This window comes from Erpetoichthys calabaricus, chromosome 18, assembly GCF_900747795.2.
Source record: "Erpetoichthys calabaricus chromosome 18, fErpCal1.3, whole genome shotgun sequence".
In the NCBI taxonomy this organism is placed as follows: domain Eukaryota; kingdom Metazoa; phylum Chordata; class Cladistia; order Polypteriformes; family Polypteridae; genus Erpetoichthys; species Erpetoichthys calabaricus.
Window position 1 is genome coordinate 45766011 of NC_041411.2, and position 27353 is coordinate 45793363.

At 40.7% G+C, this 27353-nt stretch overlaps 1 protein-coding gene across 1 annotated transcript in view; it reads right to left on the minus strand.

Annotated features, from left to right (window-relative positions):
- The window catches only part of slc2a11b (solute carrier family 2 member 11b), a 39712-nt gene extending 18762 nt beyond the window's left edge, over positions 1-20950 (minus strand). The window contains exons 1-6 of the mRNA XM_028824805.2: positions 20787-20950; positions 7020-7118; positions 5132-5292; positions 4665-4789; positions 4072-4201; positions 870-1018 (exon numbers count right to left, since the gene is read on the minus strand). Coding sequence (XP_028680638.1) covers positions 870-1018; positions 4072-4201; positions 4665-4789; positions 5132-5292; positions 7020-7118; positions 20787-20837 — 715 coding nt within the window. The 5' untranslated portion in view covers positions 20838-20950. The remainder of the gene's footprint in view (positions 1-869; positions 1019-4071; positions 4202-4664; positions 4790-5131; positions 5293-7019; positions 7119-20786) is intronic.
- Positions 20951-27353: the final 6403 nt, after the last annotated feature.

Genomic DNA, 27353 nt, shown 5'->3' on the forward strand with positions numbered 1-27353 from the left:
GAGATGGAACTGTACTTGATATCCCAGCTCCTCCCTACAGTCCAATTATATACAGTATATATATATATATATATATATATATATATATATATATACCATACATACTCGCATTTAAGTTCTCTCGTGGATAAATCGGGGCTTAATTTTACCGTATAATTTCTGGTATTTTATAATGTCGGTCATATAAGTTGAATACGGAAAACTCACGCTATTGGTCCAAGAGATTATGATATGCTAACGACCACCTGGGAGAGTAACCACAGGGCACACTGCCTTTTTTTTTGTATGTATTGTGCCTACGTGACCACACGGTAATACCCAAACTATTCTGAAGTGACGTTTGTACTGTTTTGTGTTTTTTGTATCTCACACCTTTATACACCTTTATCGTAAGAGCATTCCTTATCTACAATGGGGCGTTCGATCAGAAGAAAATATGAAGCTGATTTTACTTTAAAAGCCGTTGAAGTGGCGAAAGAAATTGGTAACTGCGCTGATACAACAAAACTCGATGTATCTGAGAAACTGATGCGAGATTGGAGGAAGCAGGAAGATATACGCCCGTTCAAAAATACATTTTTTTTTTTTTATAAGTCAGGGTCTGATTTTATGATCGATTTTTCAGGTTTCAAGACCCGACTTATACGCGAATATATACAGTGTATATATAATACACACACACACACAGACAGACAGACATACATATTTTTTATATATATATATATATATATATATATATATATATATATATATAGGTTGAGAAGACTTTCTGAAAATGTCTTGTGTACAATGTTTTATCCCATTAGAATAGCTGACCAAAGCAGCATTCAGCAGGCCAGCAAAGTGGCACATTGAAACAACTACTATACCTTCTTTGCACTTATTACGGTCTCCTTTATCAATCAGCAAATACCGGGGGCTTTCAGGGAACCAAGGCAGGAAGATTAACTGCAAAATGGCTGGAATGCAAATGGTAGACAGAAGGATGGGCCAGTAGTCCTCTTTGCCCAGTAGTTCTCTGGAAAAAAAACACATGCAAGAGAATTGCTGAATACAGTGAAAAAGTGCAACATCAAATAACAAAGAATATCCGTGAAGACTACATCTTACATTAATAAGTTATAGGATAGTTATTTAAAACCCACACACAAACGGTGGTCAAATATTCCTATGCAAGACATATTAGTTATTTCTCCTAAACAGTAACTCATTTTGAATTTTTGTACAGTTACAGTAGTTAACTTTTGCCTTTTACTTTGCTTTCTTGGTACTTTGGCTCCTTGTTACTACTTCAAAATGCCAATGCATTGTCAAGGGTCAGTTCACAGCACCCACACCAAACTGCTGACCACCCGATTTACTTCTATTATGGATTTCCTCGAACTTGTTCCCCAGTTGTTTCAGCTATTTAGTTCTGCGTTAAAAGATTAGTTTGGTGTTTATCAAGTCAAACTTATTTCTTCACAAAGTTAAGCACTCTCTATAAAATCGAAAATATCTTGCCTCTAGCACACAACAATGGGCACAATGACGAAAGAACAGAAAATAAAAGTCTAAAAATGTATTGAATGTGTCCACTTTGAGTTTCGATGGAAGAAAACATGCCTTCAGTGTTTCCAACAGATGTTTGTGACAATTCAAAAGGATCTGGAAATAGTACGAGTTAAAAAGACTACTGGTACTATTTTTCTCGTGTTAAGGATGCATTTTCTATTCCCTTGTGTTAATTCTCACGTAAATACGGAAGTAAAAACAAAAATCAATCATGTGGCACGAACAGTTTACTGTGATTTGGTCTTTCAAGAGAAAACTATGCCCTGACTGCACAAGAAGACTAAGTGTTTAGGTAGAAAATGGGTGAATTTCATAATAATGGTATTTTTTGTTTTTCAAAAGTGACACGTGTCAGCCATTTTACAATGTGTGTGCAATCACAAGACATGGATCAACACTCAACAACTGTCTTGAAATTTTATGCTTTTATGTTCTGTTCGATTCTAGTGCCTCATTATGCCCGTTATAAAGCTCCAGTGCAGGCAAGATATAATTTTTTTTTTTTAATGTATAGAAAATGCTTAACTTTAGATCACAATTTTGTGTGGCAAATGCATATGTAACATTTTGTGAGGAAATAAGTTTGACTTGAAAAATCAAACTTATTCTTTAATGTAAAGTTATTTACAGCATACTGTATACTGACAAAATATTATGGTATAATATTGGAAAACTTGTCATATCGCACTGTAGCAAGTGCTTTGACCATGGCAAAGTTGATAATATAAAAAGTATTATCATTATCGTGAATCAGAGGGCATCTATACTAAAATAAATTGAACAAACAGAAGTAAGCTAATGAAGCCTGTGAACAAAATCCAAATATTAAATAACCCCCAAAATCCTATCCATTGTATATTTATTTGATTTGGGGGATACAAGGAAATAGAAAGCAAAACAATTGGCAGCAGTGTTGTCAAATACTCCCAAAATTATGATACAAATACTCTTTCTCTGTTGCAGATGACACTGGTATTTGGTGTTTGTTTAATGAGGAAGCCAGTTGAGGACTGTAAGGCGTTTGTTTCTCACAATACACACTCTGTTGGTCTTACTCTGTTATGCAGAGTATGTTTCTTGAAGAGTCCGTTTCATTTTGATTATTTTTGAACCCGGGCGTGCACTTTAGGAATGCTAGTACCTTGCAACCAATCTGAACAGAATAGCAGGTTTTGGTGGTGCTAATTCAGTTATAAAGGTTTCTCTAATAACCAATTAGCATTTAAAATGACTAATTAAGGATATGCTAATGAAGTTACCCATCAGGGCACTGCAGTCATATGTGAATGTGTCATGTCATTTTATAACCCATTCAATCCAGACCAGGGTAATGGGGGGTGAGCGGAGCCTATCCCAGCCAGCATAGGGTGCAAACCCTGGATAGGGTGTCAGTCCATTGTAGGGCAAACACACTCACGTACACACCCGCATTCCAAACACACACTTGGGCCAATTAAGCATCACCAATCCACCTGACCTGCGTGTCTTTGGACAGTGGGAAGAAACTGGAGCACCAGGAGTAAATCCATGCAGACACGGAGAGAACATGCAAGTTCTGGTCTCTAGTGCCACACCATGTGTGAATAATAAATTTAAAAAAAAAAATCAGTCATTACAAGCAGTAATTGAAAAATATAGCCAAGGAATTACTAGTGTTTCTATCAATTTAATGGTATCTTGATAATAAGGTGTCAATTTCTATCAAAAATATGAAAATTATTGGATATGTCAAGACTTGATTGTTAATGTACATTCAAATAGTTATAAATGCCATTAAAGGATGCAGTTTATTGGTAACACTTTATCAAAACTTTCATTAGTAAGCCATTAACAAACATTTACATAAGGCATATTTACATTTTTATAATCATTTATTAGTCAATTGTAGGTATTTTTGCACTGGTTAATCTCAACTTATAACTATTCATCCACTGTAAAAATTTACTTATGAAGTGGATTACAAAAGTGTTACCAGTAATTCCTGCTGTTAGATGAATTTAATATAGTATGACAGGCCATTAGCAAGTCTGAAGTTATATCTAGCATATTCAAATTCAGCCTATCTGGGTATTTATCAAATAATGTTCCCTGATTTTAGTAAAAACCAAACTTTTTGCAAGATGTGCAACAACAGATGCAGACACCACACGGAAGCTTCCTAATTCCAAGGTCCTCATCAAATCCATCAGTGAATGGAGGATTCTGGCAGCAGGCAAAGCCTCACCTGGCTGAATTGGTGAGAAGTGCTAAGAATTGTTGTAGAAAGTGGGCTGAATGAGTGTGATGCATTCCTCCATTAAGAATTATGTGTCCCGAATTGTCTAATTTTGGTCTTTTGAGGCAATAAATCATCTATGAATATAGCTTAAGTGCATCCCACAAAGAGAATATCCGAATTTTTGGTCAGTGGATGGTCTTCACTTTGCAATGCACTTAGATTGTAAAAATCAGTTACACACAAAGTTCCCTGTTAAAACTGAACAGCCTTCTTCTGTTAGCCACATGAAGTCTACTTACCGTAGGCCGATGACTTGTCCTGTGAAAATTCCACCAGTTATGAATATGGAGGTTCCCATGGCCATCACTCCTCGATATGCTTTGGGTGAGATTTCTCCCAAATATAGAGGCTGCACGCAGATACCAATTCCTTTTAACATGAAAATTAGCAATTCAGGGTCTAAAGATGGTAGCTCAACAAGAATATTATTTAGCCTAACCCAAGAGCTGTCTGTTTCAGCTGGAAGACCAATCTGTTCCCAACAAAATGGATTGATAAATAAATGCACGTACATTTAAAACTTTTGAGTGGTGCAGGTTAGTAAATCTGCATTGGTTATGTCAGTACACATTCCTGTTTGAGGTGATGTGATGGAGTTGTAGGCATACACACGAAACACAGAAAACTTATTATACTAAATCGTCATACAACACTGAAACTCATTTCAAATATTTTTATAAAAATGCAAACACATTTGATCTTTATATAAGACAGAAACAGCCATCATGAACAGATGCATGTAGGGAATGTGCAGAAAATGTTAGTGCTGGCTTAGTGAAAAGGCAACACCTCATTCTTACACCACTTCAAAGAAACAAATTGGCTACCTTACCTGCATTCAGCCCAACAAGAAATCTTCCAGCAATCAAAAGTTCAAATGTTCTTGTTGGATAGCTGAGGCCCATAAAGACGGTGGCAAGCAATGAAAACGCATTGTTCAGTAGAAGTGTGCCTTTTCTGAAAATGATCAAAAAAGACAGATGAGAAACATTTGTTTTTAAAATGGCAGTGTGTGTGACATAGCGGCCAGTCAATCCTAATCAATCAAAAACCTGACAATTCTACAGCCGGGCAGACACTTTCTAGCACAATTTATCACCCACTCTCCACTTAAAACGGTGGTGACCATTTTTTAATTATTCTATACACTTTGTTAAAACCTGTGCTTTTTATGAAACACTGCTGCATGGCAGTACACTATAATACGTTTAACCAACAATTTCTGTGTTTCAATTGACCTGCATGGACAAGCCCCCTCATTAGGGATCATGCATTATCCATAGAGTTTATTTCACCTACCGTCCAAACCGAATGGATAATGTGCCACCAAGTGAGGCACCGAGGAATCCACCAAGGGTGAAGACGGAGACGATCACAGACCACAGGAGGGTAAGATGGTGTTCACTGATGGGCGCACCATGTCTCTGCACCCAGGTCTCATTAATGAAATGCTGTATGGGCTATAAAGTGAACATGAAATTTTCAACAAGTTCAAAGTTTTGAATTCTTAGCCATCTGGAAAATTTTTAATTAGGTTTCCTCCCTGGATAACAAACATCAATGTTATTTGTAAATGCATATACAAATGTGTAAATGGTACACATATACATAATTATGGGGTGGAGTGGTGGCTAGGGAATCCATTCCCAGGAATTCGGGAATCCCGCATGTCATTCCCAGGAATCCCGGGCTCCTGGGGATGACACAGTGCACGGGCATCTCACATGTCAACGGTTTTAGAACGACCGACACTTATTTTTAATAAAACTACTGCAATATGTTGACACAAATAAAAGACTAACCTTACCTATAAGCAGTTCATGCTGTCATATAAGTACATGTATCTTTAGTTGCGGTAATAAGAGCGTTGAAAGCACAACGTGTCCAGCATGCGGTCGTCCAGGCAAGAGCGCACATTCGTGCAGAAGTACGCCAGCTGCTGAGAAAGCACGCTCTGCCTCCACTGAAGTAGGCGGCACAATCATCGGATACTGATACACTTGTTCTAAACAACGCCCGCGTTACTCTGAACCACCGCCATTTCAGCTTTTACTGATGCATCCAGTTTCTTATCATCATTCTGTGATGGCAAGTTTCTTGGCACAGATAATGCGGATGCAACAGACTGACGCATTGCAATTTCAAGTTGCTGTTCAAAGCTTTTGCCTGATGAAGTGCAAGCTGCAGCAATGGCGCCACCTTAACTATTTTCAACTATAACTCTGTTATTTCCTGATCGATTTTTACACACTATATATGCGAGCTTGGCCGTTCCCCTTTTCCCAGGAATTACAGCAGTTTCAACGTGTTTACAAACACACTGACAGATGAGGGTTGTGTTGTTGTCTTACTCTAACGTATTAAGCTTTGTTATACAAGGTAGAACAAAACTTGAAGAGAAAGCCAGCCACCAACAGGACCAACCAATCAATCAATCAATCCCAGACTACAACCACGCAGACATTAGTTTTACTTTCATTTCTTGCCAGCCCAGTGTGTCTTCCTCCCTTTGTCTAGCAGCTGAACCCTTTGCAGCTTCAGTCCCTTTCTCCGGGTTCTCTGGCTCTTGCCCCAACTGCCATTCTTCAGCATACACTAGGACTCTCGGAGCCAGACCTTCATCTTAAACCCACCCTCCTCAGCATTTACCTGAACCCTAAGAGGCCACTTGATCACTCCCCGCTCCTCCATTGAGTTTAATGGGGAACAATCCACCACTGGAGCACAGTTCCCATCACTCCCTTATGGTGCCACTGACCACTTGCCACCTCACTAGCGTGCTGGTTCATACTCTGGATTCTGCCTTTAGTTTCCTTTTCAATCTTTCCCCTCGCACCTAAAAAGGCTCCTTTAATGGTTCCATGGATGAGGAGTCCTAAATACGACCTGCAGAGAGTTAATGAGGAAACTGGAACTAATGAAACACTCGTGTGGAAGTGTGATCAGCCCTAATTTCCCTATTAATCAACCCTGGGCCACATGACCAAACACAGCCATGTTGCCGAAGCTGCATAGTTTTTACTTAAAAATTCCCAACGCCATGGATCGCTAACATGCTTCACTACAGCAAATCTGATTTTATATTTCAGTTTGTGGCAACACTCGGAAAGTGGATGCAACTCTGAACTGTGAAGAACGTTAACGTATGAAAGTTTTTTTCCAAATCGACAATTAAATATGCACTTACCTTGGTTGGAGCATTGATGACAGAAATATTATATCCATACTGAAAGGTCCCTCCAATACCAGCAGCGCAGGCCGCCAAGAAAAGTGTCCTGCTGGGAAACTGCAAGTATATACAAAAGAACATTAAGGTGCCCTGCATTCATGGAAAATCATTCACAAAAAAGATGATCATACCTAAAATACCACCTGCTTTCCTGAACTGATAGATGACAGCAGTGACTATTAGTCACTGTAATGCTATATATTTAAAAGAATTTTTTTTAAAATGTCAATAACAAAACAGAAAATAGCTAATGTGATAGCTGCAAAGAAAAATATAATGAGTTCAACTTCAGTTTTAGGCAATCTAATTGCAGATGTGATGAAGAAAAAGAGCAGGAGGTGAGGGCACTGCCTACATCTTTAAAAACTAGCACGTTTCACATTATGCAATGTGCAATCGATTTTATACTACAAGATTGATGAAGTGGACACCACTGTCCACATTAATGATAATTGCACGGAACACTGCTCTGTCTCTTTCCATTGCAGATGTGACGACACATCAATGTTCCGTCGTAAATGAGAGCAAGCCAATTCAAATAGAAAAGGGCCAGCAAATTAAACAAAATACAAAATAATCATGCAAAGTTAGGTACTGGAAGATCAAAACCCTAAATCAAAATTCTTTTCTCAGGAAAAACTAGACAAAAGTCAGGTTTACCCACAAATAACTAAGTGGAAGAGGCAGATCTTCAATTCAAACACACCAAGCATTTTTTTCTGTTTATAGTCAATTGTGGCTTTTCAGAAAGAAACTTAATGATATTTTAGCAAAAAAAAAAAAAAGCACATGCTTTGACCATGCAAATGTATAGTGTGTGTGTGTGTGCGTGTGTGTATAGCTCTATTATAAAAAAAAAAAACCAAGCCCTGCCCGGGATTGGTTCCTGCCTTGCGCCCTGTGTTGGCTGGGATTGGCTCCAGCAGACCCTCGTGACCCTGTGTTCGGATTCAGTGGGTTGGAGAATGGATGGAGAAAGACTAGGGAGATGAGACGTGATCTTCACTTTTAGACACTTAAAAGACCCGCGAGACATGAGACTTTGTGCCAAGAGATTGACCCAGGACCGTCTTGCGGGGACGTAGAACATGAGATTTTTGCAAGACACGCCCTGCTTACAACCTATATCAAATAAGACCACGGGCAGCAAAACACTCAGTTGTGTCAAGACTTTGAGCACACACAGATCCAGGGCGCTCTGCGCATATAAAGCGTATAAGGACAATACGTTATAGATAAAACGTCGACGATTAAGCGAAGAAGAAAGAGCAGCGAGGAGAAAAGAGACTCAAAAGTGTTGGAGAGAAAAAAATACAAAAAAGAATAATCTAGGTGCAAGTTCAGAAAATAAGGAAAGTAATAATCAGCCCGGAACAAGTGGAATTGAAAAAAGGCACGTCCAATCGGGCTCAGAATTAAAAGACAAAAGAGTAAAAGACAAAGTAGAACTTCATAAAGACGTTAAAAAACGTTGGCGCTTTACACATGCAGAGCAGGTTAGAGATTATGAAAGCAGTGGAATTTGAAAGGCTCAAAAAAATGGCACGATACAAATGCAGAGAAAGTTAAAGAATATGAAAGCAGGAAAATTACAAAGTATCAAAAAAAAGAAAGTAAAGATCGCAGTAGCGCAAATAAACAGAAATTATTACTCGAAAAAAGTGAAAATAATCACCACGGACCAGGTGTCATTGGAAAAAAAAAAAGCAGGACAAAGCAAGGAATAGAGATCGAATATATGGACATAGGTGATATGTCAGAAGTATGCAAATATTGTAAGGCTTTGAGGTTTAACTCAAGTATTTCAAAAACGGGATTTATCTCACATGCATTTATTGGTTACTTTGCAAAAACAAATTATTAACTGCTGATGATGTAGATCGTTTTGTCTGTGCTGAAATTCCAAACAGAGAAACCTATCCTGAATTATGGTACGAAGCCCCCTAGTGTGTGTATATACAGTATATATATCTTTCTTATATATATTTCTCTTCTGGTCTGTCCTGCTTCCACTTCAAAACCGGTCCCGCCCACACGCAGCTGGCACGGCATTTCTCGATTCCCATTCCTTCCATGTCATGCACTATACTGGCCTGCTGAGTGTAATACATCCAACAAGTACTCGAGGTGCTGCCACAACGGTAAAGTAGCTTTACCACCTTTGCGGGAGCCACCTGTGTCTTTACAACAGCTTCTTACACAGCAAACATCAGAAGCTAAAAATTATCGTGAACACATTCGAGAATACAACTCTTCTCTAGCGTTTGCTTCCATGGGTGCACAGATAACTAAACCTCCTGGCCACGGACCATACTGTTTTAAAATACACGGGCATATTTATCACCAAATCTCTCCACTATACGCTAACACTTCTATCTCTCCAGGATATGGACAGTTGTATGTTTTTGACACAGCGCAACCTACTGAAGTACGCTTACAAAATAAAGCAAACTCTGTATGGAATGAAAATTTACTTCTCCAGCTAGATTCCATGCTCAGAACCATCAACTCCTTCGCTAAATCATACAAACACATGCATGAAATCATTCAGTCCAATCCAACAGCATCTGTATGAATGGTTTTCAAGAAAAACCCTAGGCAAGATTTACGACGATACAATACCCCAACATGTGACACCGATATTGCAGCAATTTTTGTCGGAGAAGATGGCGAAACGCCTGCCGAAAGGGACATTTGCATCTATCCCAGAGGCAACTCCTGTAAACAGATTTCCACGCTCAATATGAATTGCGATCCTATGGTTTACCCACTTTTATTCCCTTACGGAGACATTGGCTGGCACAAAGATTTACAACATGTTTCCAATAAAAGAACCACCAAGCGAATAAGGCTTACTCAATGCCAATTTTATGCGTACAGATTAGCAATGAGGAATACATTTAGTATTTTGCACTCCAGCAGTAAACTATTCCAACAGTACGTCGTAGATGCGTATGTTAAAACAGAGGGCGCGTGTCTCAACTATCTCAGATTACATCAACAAGATCTGCACGTGGAACTATCAGACGCACTACAAGCAAACGCTGAAAATAACGTACGTGTAGGCAAAATGATCATATTACCGTCCACATTTCCAGGAAGTCCAAGATACATGCAACAAAACTATCAGGATGCCATAGCCATAGTATGTAAATTCGGAAAGCCTGATTTATTCATCACTTTCACATGTAATCCTGCTTGGCCGGAAATTCTACATGCACACTGCGTCTTTCAAGAAGTATTTATTTCTTCTTGATTTCTGAATTCCTTTCTCACCGTTTTCTGTTCCTATTCTTACACCACTGTATGCTACGGCGGGCGTCGGCTAGTGATATAATACTATCACATATATATACATACACATATATGGAAGAGAAGGTCTGTGATACGGTTTGCATATTTACAGCTGGAGATCCACAAAGGGAGAAAAATGAATCACGTATCATAAAGTAGTTTTTATTCCTGGGCTTTCAGCCTCTACTAAGAGCCTTCATCAGAGGGTAATGCTTAGACTAACAAGAATCAAAGGCAATATATAGCAAAAAATTACGTAGTGGAGAGGATTGAGGGGGTGGGGGCGGCGAATGCCATGCAGTTCTTGCCCAGCGGTATACATAGGACAAACTTCAAAAAGAATCACAACGCCCAAGAGGACCAGAGGGGGGCTTGCGCCTCCTCCAGACCACGAGGTGGCAACCGACCTGGTTGCTTTGGGGACCACAGCCTGTAGGGGCCCGTGGTCACCGCCAGGAGGCACCCCGATGCCTTTGGAGCCCTGGACCTCAGCGCTTCCGTCACACCCGGAAGTGCTGGGGGGAACAGGATCGGGGACACCCGGAGTGCTTCTGGGTACGCAGCCAGCACTTCCGCCACACTGGGGAGTGCCGGTGGAAGATTGCCGGGAAGCACCTGGAGCACATCCGGGTGCATATAAAAGGAGCCGCCTCCCTTCATTCAGGGCTGGAGTCGGGTGAGGAGAAGGACAGAGCTTGAAGGAGAGGAGTGGAGGCGGCCTGAAGAGAGTGAGGCAGAGTGAGAGAGGCCTGGACTTTGGGGGAGTCTATGGGTTGTGTGGCACTTTACTGTAAATAGAACTTGTAAAATAAACGTGTGGTGGTGTTTAAAAACGTGTCTACCTGTCTGTGTCTCGTTCCACAATACATATATACATACGGAATTTTGTTGTTGTTAGGTTATTTATTTCTTTCCGGTTATTTTTGGGTCCCCCCTCGTGATATATATATATATATATATATATATATATATATATATATATATATATATATATACACACACATGAGTCTCAAAGTTCACTTTCTAGATTCACATTTGGAATTCTCCTTGAAAATCTTGGAGCGGTGAGTGAAGAGCATGTTGAAAGATTCCATTAGGGGAAAGAAGGTACCAGAGGACATTGGGATGTCACTATGATGGTGGACAAGTGTTAGATGATTCATAGGGATGCACCAGAAAAACTCTCCAAACAAATGGCTACCAAACAAAGTGATGAAAACTAAAGAAATTATTTGGAGGTCAATGAATACGGATTGTTGTTTTCTTCACGTACATATTTAAAAATATTATATTGACTAAATATTTTGTATTTTAAACAGATTTGTAACAATATTGTAAGAGCCAATTGTAGAATATTTACTGTTAATGTTATACTGCATGTGGGAATTTTTTTCATTTGTTTAGAATGTCAGTCATTTTCTAAACCCACTTTTCTCTGAATAGTGTCGCGGGGGTCTATCCCAGCTAGCATAGGGTGCGAGACAGGGAACAAACCCTGGACAGGGCGCCACTCCATCGCAGGGGGCGCACGCACACACACACACACACACTCCAACCAAGAACACACTAGGACCAATTTAGGATCACCAAGTGTGAGCTTCTCATATCTACACAGACAATGGATGATTCTGTTTAACTCCTAAAACTAACTTGTAATGGAAATTCCTTAGTGCTCAGGTAATAGAATTTTAGTCTGTCTTTTGTTTAGCTAGAAACCGAACTGTTTAATGCACCTTGTTTTCATTGGGATAACAATGTCATACAGCTTTCTGACCATTCAGGTGTCACGTCTGCATGTTTGACTCATGAACATAAGTCTGTACATTAAATAGAAAGACTCAAAGAAACATAACATGATATACAGTACAAGCCTTGAACAAAAACATCTTGTATAAGATTTCTTTACTACTGTAAAAACTGTTTTGCTTTCAGTTTTTTTCCTAAAATATTTAAAATGGAGACACTTGGAATTATTTACATACCTGTGAACGAGCACAGTAGTGCATATTTTCTGACAAGGCTACACAAGGATGCTAAACGTGATTGAGTGAGAGAGGCACTCCACATATTAAGTCATAAAGTGCTCCATGACCACTGTAAAGTTTTCAACATTTCAAGTATATATAAATGAATTAAATTCCGTAACTTCTAGTGCTTTGAGAAGAAGAATAAACTTCAAATGACCAGTTACAAAGGCATGGTATAATAAATAGAGGTTTGGCCACAGTGCTTCATCAAACTGCATTCTTTAAGCTGAACATCTGGAAATGAGGCAAAGGAATATTTATCAGACATAAGCGTTTTAATGGCTTTTTAATTTGGGTTTAGTTAATAGTTGCTGCTGGATCATTTTACTGTCTGGCCATTTTTTTATATCATTGTTAGAAAAATCAATAAGGACAATAAGCCATACAGTTTAAATGTAACCGAACACAAAAACAGCTGCAGCTCTCTCCTTTTTTTTATGAAGGCCAAGTGTCCATATCAAAACAGCACGTCACAGCCCTACATGCACATTTCTTTTTCTCTCTGCTTGTGACCCACATGTGCAAGATCATGTGAAACTCTGTGTGGGCGAGTGTCATTGGTGTCTTTTAGTAGACACATTTCTGCAGGCGCTTTATTATCAGGGCAGCTTTTAAACTGTTTTATTATACTGACCTTTTCAAAAGTATAGCAATTCTCTAAAAGAAAATCAATTTATGCTGCTATTGCTAATCTTCATTCTCTAAAGCCACTGCGTTTGCACACCTTCACAGAAACGGATCTCTCAAATCAGTATACACCAAATTTAATGTTATGTTTGTTAGTGTAAGCACATATTATAGTTTTAATATTAAAAAAGCCGTGAGACGGTGCAGCATCTACGTTAGACACTATGCGTCTGCCCAGTGATCCGATTGCAAGTGAGTAGACCAACGTCTTTGTACTGATCTCTCGGCGGTTTTCTTTCACTAAACTGATGCTGTAAACCAGCCGTTCTCAATCTGTGGAGTAACAAAAAAGCGGGCGCGAATGTTGCCAGATGTGGCGTAATTTCGCTATTCGTAGGGAAATTTTAAACTTGTAGCGGTGTATCGGCAGCAAAAAATACAGGAATAAATTTTATCAGGGTTTGCAAAAAAATGTTGGGGGGAGCGCATAAAACTGTTATGAAAACTCGGGTCGCAAATACTTAAAGGTTTAGAAACGCTGCTGTAAACACTGTTCTGAGACTCTCGCCCCATGGCTACCGCACAATACCCTTGCAAATTGCCTCATCCTTTGCGTACACCTTTTTACCGCCAGCCCTGCTTCACTTGGCTTACCTGGGGTCAATGGCAACTCGATCTTCCACACTTTTTTTCCAGCTCCATGGGCAAACCCTCATCCCAGCCCCAGACCCCATTGTACTAATGCAACAAATGGCACTAAAGATCCCAGATCAACACTCTCCAGCAACTCCACTAAGAAGGAAAATATGTCCATTACAGGGCTTTGCTAGGTCAGAAGGTAGGTCTAGCCTGCATCATCCTCCTGACGCCAATGTAGCACCAGTGCCAAGTGCCAGATTGGATTCTCTTGCTCTTTACATGGCTCTTTTAGGTAGCTCTCTATCCTTAAAAGGACTGCTCCTTGTTGGCAGAAAAAAAAATGTTGTCTAATTTTCCATTTTCTATAAAGTCACCAAATTTCAATCAAACCCATCAAGGCATTTATGAAATGTTGGGGTATTTAGTTTTACTATTGTTGAGGGGAGGGGGATTACCCCTAAATATTGATATATCAAAGTGTCCTTTCTTAGTGGATACCTACTGCCCTAGACATACAATTCTGCTAAACTGCAGCTTTTTAACTAAACAAGAAATAGTGTTTTGTTGATAAGTGAGTGAGTTTACTTTGTATTATATACTGTATATTAATATTTTCTTACTGTGAGCCATATATCAGTATACTATTGGTAAACCCCACTCCCCATCACTACACTGGGATGAACTTGACCTTCCTATAAGCACAAGACTCTCAAAGTATTTCAAAATTCCCTTAAGGGGAGGATGTCAAATCCCAGCAAGTCACAAAAAAGGACCAACAAGGAATCTTCATAGATATAAAGATTAATTGTCACAAAAGTTAAGCTCTGAAGAACACAAGAGGAGATGATCGAATAGGCACTCGGTTAACAAATACACAATACAAAAAAGGTTGAAAGAAGATAGAGCAAAAGTGGCCCAAAAAATCCAGAAATGCAGAGAAGCACAAAGTAAATAGAAATCCAACGAAACTCCCCAATGCTAGAGTAATCAATGAACCGCAAGGGACTGTGGGATTTTCACAGCCTTTACAGGGCTTAGTGCAGTCCCTTGTAGTAATAGGCAGGTGGCCCTTCCTCATGGGGAACCACCCACAAGACACAAAGCACATAACAGAACAAGCATTGACACATAGAAACTAAATGACTAACAATATTACCATTAACAAAAGAATAAAAAATAAACAGAAACAAAAACAGCTGAAACACAACATATACAGTACCTGGTTGTTGCATAAATTAGCAATACTGTGCTAGGCCTGAGTTTACCTAACTGAAACAGTGAGTCAGTCACACTGGTGTCAGGCCAGCACTCTGCTACTGAATGTCAGTAAGACAAAGGAGCCAATTGTGGACTTTGGGTGGAAGCAGCAGAGGAACTACTACCCCCTGAGTATTAACAGCTCTCGGGTAGAGAGGGTGGACAGTTTCAAATACCTCGGTGCCTACATCACAGGGGACCTGACCTGTTTGAAGCACAGACACCTTGGTGAAGAAAGCACAGCAACATCTGTACCACCTCAGAGGCCTCAAGGATGTCAGACTGCCCTCCCAAATATTCAAAAGATTTCTGACAGGAAGTACCATCACCTAGTTTGGGGAAGACACACAGCAGGACTGCAAGTCTGCAGCGGGTGCTGTGGTCAGCTGAACACATCACAGGGTGGGCACTCGCTAACCTCCAGGACATCTATGTCAAGTGCTGTTGAACCAGGGCAAGGAAAATTATCTGCGTCACAAGCAATCCCAACAATGGCCTCATTTCTGTGCTGTGGTCGGGTAAATGATATGGCCAGTTCATGAACTATGTGGGGGAGCATCTGTCCACAGTCCATCCACAAGATGAATGAGGACAGTGTCTAGAAATACATGATGACCCATTATTAACTCTCGAACATTAAGTCTATAAATATGTCATTAACAATAATAACTAAATAAATATACTAATGACTTTTGAATTTATAAAGTTATGCATTGCTATTGTTGCTTTACATTCATCTCAAGGCACTCATAGCAGCTAAGCCACTAAGCATCTCACTGCATATTGTACTGTATGTATAATTCATATGTGACAAATAAAATCGGATTTACTTTCTCTTTTTGAAAATACATGCAGCGTGGTAACCGTGCTGCATTTCTCTTCTGACAGCATATTACAAAGCTGTACTGCTGAACAGTTACTGTATAAAAATCCATATGTTTATGCAGAAGCAGCCCATAAGCATACCTGTAAGAGATCAAGTACAACACATCTCCAGTGGTAATGAAGTGTCACTGATAGTCACAAAGTGCAAACCACCCGACAGACGGACAGACAGACAGACGTCTCCAGCCTCTGCAAAGAAAGCTGGCCTGTGTGGCTGGGAGAATCTGTGCATAATAAGCCTTGTGTTGCAGCTTTTAGTACAATCTACAAACCATGAATAATGAATTATGCTTTTCAGAAATCATTTTTAGAGATAATATCACAAATGTATTTCTGTACTGTTACATGCAGGAGACTCTACATTGAAGGAATCAATAAAAGCAAGCCCGCCGGCTGCACCACAGACAGGCAGGTCTTATAATGACTGGCTTATAGACAAGAACAGCATTTAAAAGTTACATCTTGCCTGAAGAAGGGGCCCGAGTTGCCTCGAAAGCTTGCATATTGTAATCTTTCTAGTTAGCCAATAAAAGGTGTCATTTTGCTTGGCTTTTCTCTACATTCATAATGGCTAACACGGTACAGCACCCTAGTACTAAAGTTAAATCACAAGTGCTCTTCTTCACTACTGTCGGTGGCAGTATCTCTCTCCTGAAGACATCAATGCAGACTGTGCCGTTGGCTGTTTGGAAAGGGCCCTACTGCCGTATATTTAAAGATATGTTCAATTGGGTTTTGAAGTACAAATACAAACTATATGATAGCTGACATTGTGGCTAGAAAGAGCCATTTGGAGCCTTAAGTTGAGGGCAAAAAAAAACAATGCAGTGAAAAAATATAAATGTTAGGACTTATTAGCGAAGAGATTCAGATCAAAGGGTTACACTTACAAAAATTCTCAAATGACTCGCCCATCATAAGCTGCATTAAAAAAGGGGATGTGTCGCAGTACAGGAGGCTTGTGGAGGACTTTGTCTTGTGGTGTAGGGAGAACTACCTGCAACTCAACATCATCAAGACAAACGAGCTGGTGGTGGACCAAAGAGCCTCTGAAACCAGTCACCATTCAGGGGGAGGACATGGAAGTGGTACAGAGCTACAAGTGCCTTGGGTTTCATATAAACAACAAATTGGACTGGTCTGACAACACGATGGTGGTGTACAAAAAGGACCAGTACAGACTGTACTTGCAGACTAGGTCTTTTGACATGTGCAGTAAGCTTCTAAAAATGTTCTACCAGTCCGTAGTAGCCAGTGTGGTGTTCTGTGCTGGGGTCTCCTGGTGATGCAGCTTGAGCTCAAAAGACACACAATGTCAGAAAAAATCTTATTAGGAAAGTTTGCTCCATCACAGGGCAAATACTGGAAGCAAAACTGGATGCCATCTTGAAACATCACGAGCTCTAATGGAGCACTTTTAGTCATGGACTTTTTCCTCCATGATGTGCTAAGAAGTACCTCTGAGGGTCTTTTCAGCCTGCTGCTATCAGGCAATTTAGTGCTTACTCCTGACATCCCTAACTATAAAACTTAGATTCTTTAAGCTCATCTTGCAATTTTTTTGTGATACAGTATACATTCATTCATTTGTCTGTCTATCGATTGATTGTATACTGTGTCCTATGAGTCTGTTTTTTTATGTTTCCACTGCAGTATGCATCTAAATTCCACTTAATAAAGTTTATGTAATCTAATAAAGTTCTTACTGCTTGCAAGCCAATCCTCTTTTGAGAGCAGTGAAGCAGACAGTAATTTGGGGAATTGACAGTTTCTTCCACATCAAGGACATACATGTCATGCTAGTTTAGGTTCACTGGTGACTCTGAATGCCCAGTCATGAATAGGCTTGGCTATGTGAGGGATTGTGTCTTGTGACAAACTGGCATCCCATCCACCCCTGCTGGCAGAATATTCTCAGGCTACCCACCAAACTAACTATGAAAAAGAAAATCTTCAAGCATTTAGAGAATATAAGCTAGTACTCTAAAATAGAAGTCGTCAAAGCTAATGACAACAACAACATTTATTTATATAGCACATTTTCATACGAAAAGTAGCTCAATAATAATTAATGAACACTTCTGAATGTTAAAAAGCAAGTCAAGTAAAATTAATTTTTTTGTGATATGCAAGAGCATTAGTAACTGGGTACTGATTAGAAAAGTGGTAGTAACGAAAAGCCGAAGCCACTGCAGCCCTCTAAGATCGGAGCTTGACAGGACCGGCATCCCGTTTAGGAATGGCTCTAGTTATATGCTTTGCTGTGCACTGGACAGGAGAACATGCCACCCTTATGCAGACCCTAGCGCCGTGAGGCATGAATGGCAGCTCTACATCTATATATACTGTATACTGTATATAAAAGTCAATGTGTGTATGTACGTATGTTCCAGCAGCTGGAGCGATTTTCATGAAACATGGTACACGTTTCTCAATGGTCGACTAAAAATACTGTAGGGTGAAATCAACCCTAACTCACCCCCTTCTGGGTAGGGTGGGGGGTGATCTTACGGTCTTGTATGAATGTTATCATTCAGTTGACACTCGGAACGAGCACCAGAGGGCGAACTGGAGGTGACTGCCAGCATTCTTTATGTTTGAGCGCCACCGTGGCGCCCCTGTAGCTTTTGAAACTAAACAGAGTTCTACGTGTGCAAGTGTGTGTGTGTGTGTGTCCAGCCCGGAAGTGAGACGTTGAGTCGGGGCGAGGGCTTCAGATCCGAGGATACGCAAGCGAGGCCAGCACACTGGCAAAAGGAAACCTCCTAAGAAAGACAGTCACTTAGCTGCTAACGCACAAACGATGTGAGCATGTCGGCAACACGAATCCTCATAGCAGAGAGATGCCCAGAGTACGTCTGACGATTTCAATACATTCAAGGCTTACACAGTTAGTACCGTATAAAGCAGGCGACTGCCAGCATTCTTTATGTTTAAGCAGCACCGCGCTCCGGGCATTATAAAGTCTTTATTGTTTGTTAATTTATTTTTATTTTTAAAGTTCTTGATGTTTGAGCACCACCACGCCCCTGTTGCTTTTCAAATTAAATAGAGTTGGCCGGTTCCGACCGTCAACTGGATAATAACATGCATACAAGACCGCAAGACAAGCACATTAGTGAGTCTTTATTCTTTGTTAATTTATTTTTATTTTTAAAGTTGTGTTTTTTTTAATTATGATTTTCTCAAACAAAAAAAAACACTTATTTTCCTCCCGGGTATTTCAGCTAGTTATCACTATGCTGGTGTTAAAATATCTCTACCAAACTTTAACCTGAGTAAAACTAAATGTTTATTTTTTTCTTTCCTTTTTTTAGTTTGACTATGAAGTCATTTGCTGTACAAGTTCGACTTGATTGCATGCTATGTTATTTTTTTCCAATAAAATAAAAAAAACTAAATGTATGCCTATAATTCTTTTAGATGGTATCACTTGATTACGTGTTACGTGTGTGATTAACGTCTCCCTCACTAGCTATCACTGGAAAACCGCAGTGCATGCGTGCAGGCAATATCTTTGTGAAATAATATACTTTTGTGAAACAATTCAATAATTATTGCAAAATCACACAATACCTATTGCACAATAATGCAATACTTCTGCAAAATGCAGTATCAGTCAGTCATTTTCTAACCCGCTTAGTTCTGAACAGGGTCACACGGGTCTGCTGGAGCCTATCCCAGCTCGCATAAGGTGCAAAGCAGGGCAAACACACACACAAGGGTCAATTTAGGATCACCAAATCATCTAACCTGCACGTCTTTGGACTGTGGGAGAAAACCAGAGCACCTGGAGAAAACCCACACAAACGCAGGAAGGACAAGCAATTATTGCAAAATCAGAAAATACTTTTGCAAAATAACAGTCTTTTTTTTTGGAGGTGTGTGTGAATAAGCTTCCATACATTGCATGAAGAGATGACATGCAGAAACTAATGATGGGCGGCGATGGGGAACCAGTCCATCACAGGTCACCCTCAAGTGCATCCAATAAAGCCTGTGAATGTCTGGGATGTTGGAGGGAAACCAACGGGGCACAGAGAGCTCGAACAAGCTCAACACAGAATGTGCCAGGGCAGGGATTCAAATCCAGATGCTTGGCGCTGTACGGAAGATTTCCATTTCCTGTACTTATTTTTATTTAGTGTTTTATATGGCTATTACTATTTTGTATCCAATGTTATGTGTTTGATCTCATTTTACCCTGTTGCTCATCTTTAATTTATCTAAAGTGCTATATAAATGTATTGGTAACCAATGTGCAGTGGTCCCACCTTAATTCAGTTTAATTTTCAAATGAATCAATGCATTTGTTTTCCAGCTGAAACAATTATGAAGTCATGCGTGGCAGGAGCAATGTATTTGGGACTGCAGGCTTTACTTGCACCCGTCTCTGTTTGTGGGTTACACGTGCATGTCGAGTGTTTAAATGCAAAAATGACAACAACGGTAATAATACTAAAGCTCGTTCTCGTATATTACAAGGCGATTTGTTCTTAAAAATTTGAATTAAAATCTGTCTCGATTCTCCCCCATTAAAAGTGTTTTACTAGTCTATTGTTGTTTTACGCTTTTCACTTAAAAAGTGCATCTGAAGATGACATGAGGATGATCACTTCGAATTCTAAAAAAAAATTAACGGAAAATAAAACGTGCGCTCCTTTTTTTATTATTAAAGTTTCCATCCCCTCCCTCCCTCCCTCCCCACTTTCCTCTAGTGCCCCTTTCGGACGCAACTGCAATCGATTCCATTTAGAGTGGAAGATCCCGCTGCTTACCCAGAGGTACCCGCCTTCCTTTCTGCTATCTATTTATTTATTTATTTGTTTGTTTTTTTTTTTTTCTTGTTGTACTGTACCACAAGTACGCGCTACAAGTTGCGGGTCTGACCGCTCCGCTTCTCCCAGCTCTCGCCCTGCTTATCCGCTCACAGCAACACGCGAAACCCGCAGCGCTTTGGCAGTGTCAATGGGCCAGCGCGGTTCCCTCCACTTACCTGCGCTCTCTTGGCTCCTTTGTGCGCTTTCAGCAACGGCTCGCGCTCCATGTCTCAAGAGAAGTCTCGGCGGCTCGTTAAGAACGTGCGAGGGGAGGGCCGAAAGCTCCTCCGATGAATTAATTTCGCACGGTTGTTGACTGTGGCTGGGCTGCTTTTAAAAAGTCGCCCCTCCGCGTCCACTTGTGCAGACTTACCTTCGAGACCCGCGTTTGTTTCGCCCTCTCCCTTCCAGGGTCGGTCTCGGTCCCGTCCACGTGAACGACTTCCATCGCAGGTGCATACAGGCGGTCATGCTACTTAGAATCTGGTGAAAATTACAGTTTAACGCGTAAACTCCACCTTTTCTTGGTCTCGGCCCCAAAAGAAATTATATCAAGCAAATAAAAGTGCGCATGCCTGACTGCTTCTTGTCACTTTGATGTGACTTCGGGGTGCATTTGTCAGCACATGACCACTTTGAGGGCATCTTGGGAAAACAGAGCTCAGGCACAGGAATGAAAAGAATATTTATTAGTGAGCTGTTGGTGTGGCTTCAGCAGATCAGCCCAAAGCGTTTGGGGAAAAAAACGCACTACCACAGCAACTTGACTTCAACTCATCCTGTGTGGCGTGGGCATGTTCACCCAATGGTCATGTAAGGACCCTTCTACATCCAAAAGACATGTTAGGGTGGCTGATGACTGGAACAAGTGAGGCCCCTATACTTGGCCAGGGCTGGAGCTAAGAAAATATTTTGGGAGTGAGAAAGTACATTCAATTAGTGTTATTAGTGGTGGACTGTGTGGCAGGAGTGATTTGTGATCAACGAGTATCTGCATGAGTGAAAGGGAAGGTCAATAAAACAGTAGTGAGACCGGCATGTTTTGGAGATGGTGGCAATGGTGAAAAGACAGGAGGCAGAGCTGGAAGTGGCAGTTGTGGAAGTGGCAGAGTTGAAGGTGCTATGATTTTTCGCTCAGAGTAAGGATGGTAGCGAGGTTTAAGATTAAGTATATTACAGGAACAACAGAGGTACCACAGTTTGGTGACCAAGTGAGAGGGGCTAGATTGAGATGTTTTGGGCACGTGCAGAGGAGAGATGAGGGGTGCATCAGGAAAAGAATGTGGAGGATGGAACCGAAAGGCAAAGAGGAGGTTCATGGATGTGGTGAGGGAGAACTTGAAGGCAGTCGGTGTTCCAGAAAATGATGTAAAAGACAGGGATAGATGGAGACGGGTGATCGGCTGTGGCAACCCCTAAATGGGAGCAGCTGTATGAAGAAGAAGTGAGACGCTATAAAATATATTTATAGATTTTTGTCATTATATTTGCATACAACAAAATTTGGTATGGCCTTTGATAAAAGCAGCAATACAACAGAGTGTAACTCAAATTTACCAATGCACAAAAGAACAAGCTGTAAAATAATAACTAGCAATAAAAAAATAGCTTCACCTTTTAGGGCTGAATTAGGTGTGTCTATATTGGGATTAATAAAGTATCTATCTATCTATCTATCTATCTATCTATCTATCTATCTATCTATCTATCTATCTATCTATCTATCTATAATAACAGTTCAACTTGGGGTTTAAGTCAGTTCTCAGAAGTTGGACATGGGGGTGATGGAGGCCACAGCTATTTATCATCCCATTTGTGTGGGATTGGACCATCCTATAGTCCGAACCAGAGGGTACAGGATCAAACTGAGAATGCCCAGGGTGTGTTGCATCTCTGCTGATGCTGCTCACCTTCTTCTTCAGTCGGCTAATACAGACACTGTCCACTCTGCAGCCATGCGGCTGGCATACAACACAGTCACGCAGTGGGAGCGGATGCTGTCGCTGGCGTTGTGGTAGAAGTTCACCAGAAGGAGTTGTTTCTGGAAGTTGGGTCTGTTTCAGTTTCCTAAGGAAGTAGAGTCTGCGTTGGGTCTTTTTCACCAGTAAAGATTTAAACATACAATCCTCCCCATGGCTACACCTGTGCACCTTGCACCATTATGTGTTTTTCAGTGATCTTATCACATTAAAAAAACACTTGTAAATATACTTATGGTTGCATCATTTGTTTTATGCTCTGAGGTGGTCAGAAATGGACCACAGTTAACATGTGTAAACAACTATGACTTGACCCAGACACAACCACATCGACACATGTCCCAGGTTCAAGTAAATGTTCATTATAAAGAAATACCTTCACAAACTCTTCTTCTTTGATAATAAATATCCCAATTCTTTCTTTTTCTTTCATTCTCTGTTTTTCCTCCCATGAGACCATTGTCCTCCTTTTCTCCTGACTTAAATCTTCTGAGTGAGACAGAGTGGCTTCTTTTATGTTAGACCCGGGAGTACTGCAATATGGCGCTCAAGTGGAATTGTCTTACAATATGGAACCCACCTCTCTACAGCTCCCCTGGTGGGTCCCAAAAAAAACAGCAGGGTCAACCATCAGGACTAGAACTCTCATGAAGCCTTGCAGGTGTGCACATGGGAGATCCACCAGATGGATGCTGCCATATATCATTTTGGGAAAGTATATGTTCAGGGGTGAGCAGTTTCCGTCCATTATAAAGTCCTCTCAACTAGGTGAGGAACCATCCATCCTAGCTGGGATGTCAGCCAATTGTGTCCTCTATGACCGTTGTGGACCACCGGAGCGAGTACAGCTGCCCTACCCCCAACACAGACAGGCAGGACACATATTACGACACAGCACACCTTTATTTGACCCAACTTCACCTCTAGATGTGCACTTTACTAAAGCTAAGGACTATAGATTAAATAAAAAATCCTCACAAAGAGGCATTAATACAAATAACTTAATTACCATTTCGAACAGCCGTAACACTTCGCCAGTTCAGCTCTGCTCTTCTGAGGCCTTAAATATGGCTTAAGTAAATGTTAGTGCATTAGCCAATAAGACATTTTCATCAACCATCTTATCAGTGATAGGAAAATTGAGTTTCTTACGTTAAATGAAATGTGGCTCAGCTCTGATGGTGCAGCTGTTTTAATTGAAACTGCACCTTCGAATTACAGCTTTACTCATGCAGTTCACCAAGGTTAGAAAGGCAGTGGTTTAGCAAATATTTATTCAAGTCGGTTAAAGTGTAAAGTTGTCGGGTTTGGTACGTTTGCATCTTTTGAGTATCTTGCCATTGTTATTCAAGGACTTTCTCAGTTTCTAGTATTATCTGTGTATAGGCTTCCTAAATACTGTATAACGCGTCTTTCTTTGTGGAATTCTCAGACTTAGTGTCAATTATAATAACTAACTATGACAGGTTCCTAACAGTTGGCAACTTTAATTTTCATATAACATCATAATCAGTACGACCTGAAATCAAAAGAATTCATGAATCTTCTGCACACTTCAGATCTGAGCCAGCACGTTAGTCAGCCAACACAAAAAGGGATTGAACCTGCTCGGTAAATTGAGTAGTGCAACTGAGTGGTAGTGGGATTCAGCACAGTCATTGGTGCCACAACCCACTACCAGTATTAACAGCAACTTGCAACCCAGTGGTCGAGAAACAAAACAAATTTAATAATAATTAATTACATTTATATAGCACTTTCATTTACTTTAAACATTTTACATAGACAGAGGGGAATCATTCCAAACAGATGGATGATGCAAGGACAGTCATTATTGTGCGCTCACTACACACTGGCTATTAGGTGGTGACAGGACGAAAGGAATAGTTGGATAACTAGAGACAGGGGATGATTAGGGAGCCAGGTTGTCCAGGTGGGAAATTTAGCCAGGACATCAGTATAAACCCTACTGTTTTCAAAAGATGCCCAGGAATCTTTAATTGAGCGAGGACCTTGGTTTTACATCTCCTTCGAACTGCTCTATGATATCATATATAGCAAACTATGTAAGCAGAAGCTGATTTGAATTTTATGCTGGGAAGATGACATCAGTTCTGTATCCAAACATGTTGCAGGCACTGTAGACACATTTGAATTCGGCATCAGTCATCCAGTGGTTGGCCTCCTTTTTGATGATTCAGGGGAAGCTGAGGAGGGAGAAATGGGTGCTATACATTTAACCTTTAAGTAATCTCATTTTCTTAAAACCACACTCTTTCCATTCTCCTGCCAAAGTAAACTTATTCAGTCTACACCCATATAGCAATAATATATTAATTCGGAAAACAGGATGGTCTTTATTCTCTCTGGTTTGAAAGAGCACATATAGAGGCACTTAAAGAGCTGTAGCATTTCTAAATACCTATTTGAATTTCCACTTGATTGCTGTCCATGTGGAGGATGTCATCTTTTTCACCTCCTATCTGGCTAACATTCTTACCTCCTTTTTCCGTCATGGCCTCAAGAAGCCTCCCCTTGAGGGCAACAAAGCCAAGGAAGCCCAGCCCCTTCCAGTCCACCTGGTGTAAAAGGAAGACGCCCCTGGAAGGTGCCATGTCATTGCAGACCTGACCACGATAGCGAATACGTAGAGAAACAAAGAAAGAGTGACAGAAGAGAGTACTAACTAAAGGGAATTGCCCCCAACAGAGAATGCCTGCGAGTGCATCATTTTCTTGATTTTTCTTGGAATTACATGGGGTTTTGCCTGATTGGCACCCCAAGCATTTGACTATTGCCCTGTCTCATCATTCACCCGTGGCGGCTTTTACTTCATATGTACATAGGGGTCAGTAGGGTACAAATTTGTTGAGGCCACCTTTCAAAATGGGCTATTTTATCTGAGATGAGCCCAAATAGCAATCAGCCAGCAGAAACTGGAAAAAAAAATTGTATGGTGTGAACTGCTGACTGCTTTATACACGCAAACCGCAATCTAATATTTTACAGAGGATTTTAATCTTCACACGTTTATTTGCACAGTGTGGGAAAGCACTTTATTATGAACAAGTTATATCTGCGGATAAGAGAATATCAGAAGACTTGGCAAGTGGGATATGGTTGGTAAAACAGAGAAAGAGGGAAAAAAACAGTAATGAGATTTTCTGTCTGAGATGTTTCAAGCATCATGCCAAGCACATCAGTTCAAAATTTAAATATGATGCAGTAATCTAGGGTGGGTTTACCGAATGCAGTGCATCTTAATGAATAACAAACATGTACTATAAATAAGGACGTGAATGGTCAGAGTAGTAGTAGTGTTGTCATTAAGGATCAGTGAACCCTGCTGAATTCGCTTTGCTTCGAGTTTAATAATAATAATTCATTACATTTATATAGCGCTTTTCTCAGTACTCAAAGCGCTATCCACACAGGGAGGAACCGGGAAGCGAACCCACAATCTTCCACAGTCTCCTTACTGCAAAGCAGCAGCACTACCACTGCGCCACCTGTGAGGATGGTGAACACATGGAAATATTTGGCAATTTTGAGGAATTCCAAAAATCAAGTGGGTTGGATACTGAACTAGTTTTGAGTGGATTGTTGGTGGTGAGCAAGTCCAGCTGGAGTACCGATACAGTAGTGACATCACACATGCATATAAATCCCATAAATTATTCACAAGCAGAGGTGAGGTGGAGTTCACTTTACAGTGCGCATGTGCGATGCAAATCAGGCAGATGGTGCCAATCGGGGTAGTCCTACCCCCACCCAACATTGGCTGCTAAAGCTTGGTGATATCACACTGGCCTCTCAAAGCATCATGGGGCACTAGGAAAAAATGGTCTGTCTAAACTGGCCGCATAGCATATTTTCAGGGAAAACTTAGACACGTCTGCCTTTACAGCTAATACTTACCTATGATGGGCAGCACGGTGGTGCAGTGGGTAGCGCTGCTGCCTCGCAGTTGGGAGACCTGGGGACCTGGGTTCACTTCCCGGGTCCTCCCTGCGTGGAGTTTGCATGTTCTCCCCGTGTCTGCGTGGGTTTCCTCCGGGCGCTCCGGTTTCCTCCCACAGTCCAAAGACATGCAGGTTAGGTGGATTGGCGATTCTAAATTGGCCCTAGTGCGTGCTTGGTGTGTTTGTGTGTGTCCTGCGATGGGTTGGCACCCTGCCCGGGACTGGTTCCTACCTTGTGCCCTGTGTTGGCTGGGATTGGCTCCAGCAGATCCCCGTGACCCTGTGTTCAGATTCAGCGGGTTGGAAAATGGATGGACTTACCTATGATGCAGTCTATCAAAATGGCACATACTGTATTTATTGCTTTGATATTTTTCATTAGAGTATCATGTGAGAAAACATTATTAAAAATGTTCATATTTTTTTTAGTGTTACAAAGCTGAAAAAGTCCTGATGAAGAGACTTGAGGTCTCAAACCACATTAACAAATTTCCAGGAGTTTTACCCACTAGACGTCTGCATTCCAGTTTCCCTTAGGCCTTGCAGGGCTTCTGATTAGGGTTAGGTTCTGGAGATGTAGCCGCCTTGCCTCTAAGTTCTTAGGATTCCGTCTTGGCCATTGGATTTGATGTTTAGATCAACCGCTGGGAAATCTGTTTACAGTGTTTTTATTTACATTTAACTAACGTTCTACTGTAAAAGTACATGCAGTCAGAAACGATAAATGTCTGACGTGCTGGTGTCTCATAGCTTTTTAAAACCTAGTTTTTTGGATAAATTATTCCAAACACCGTGATTCATA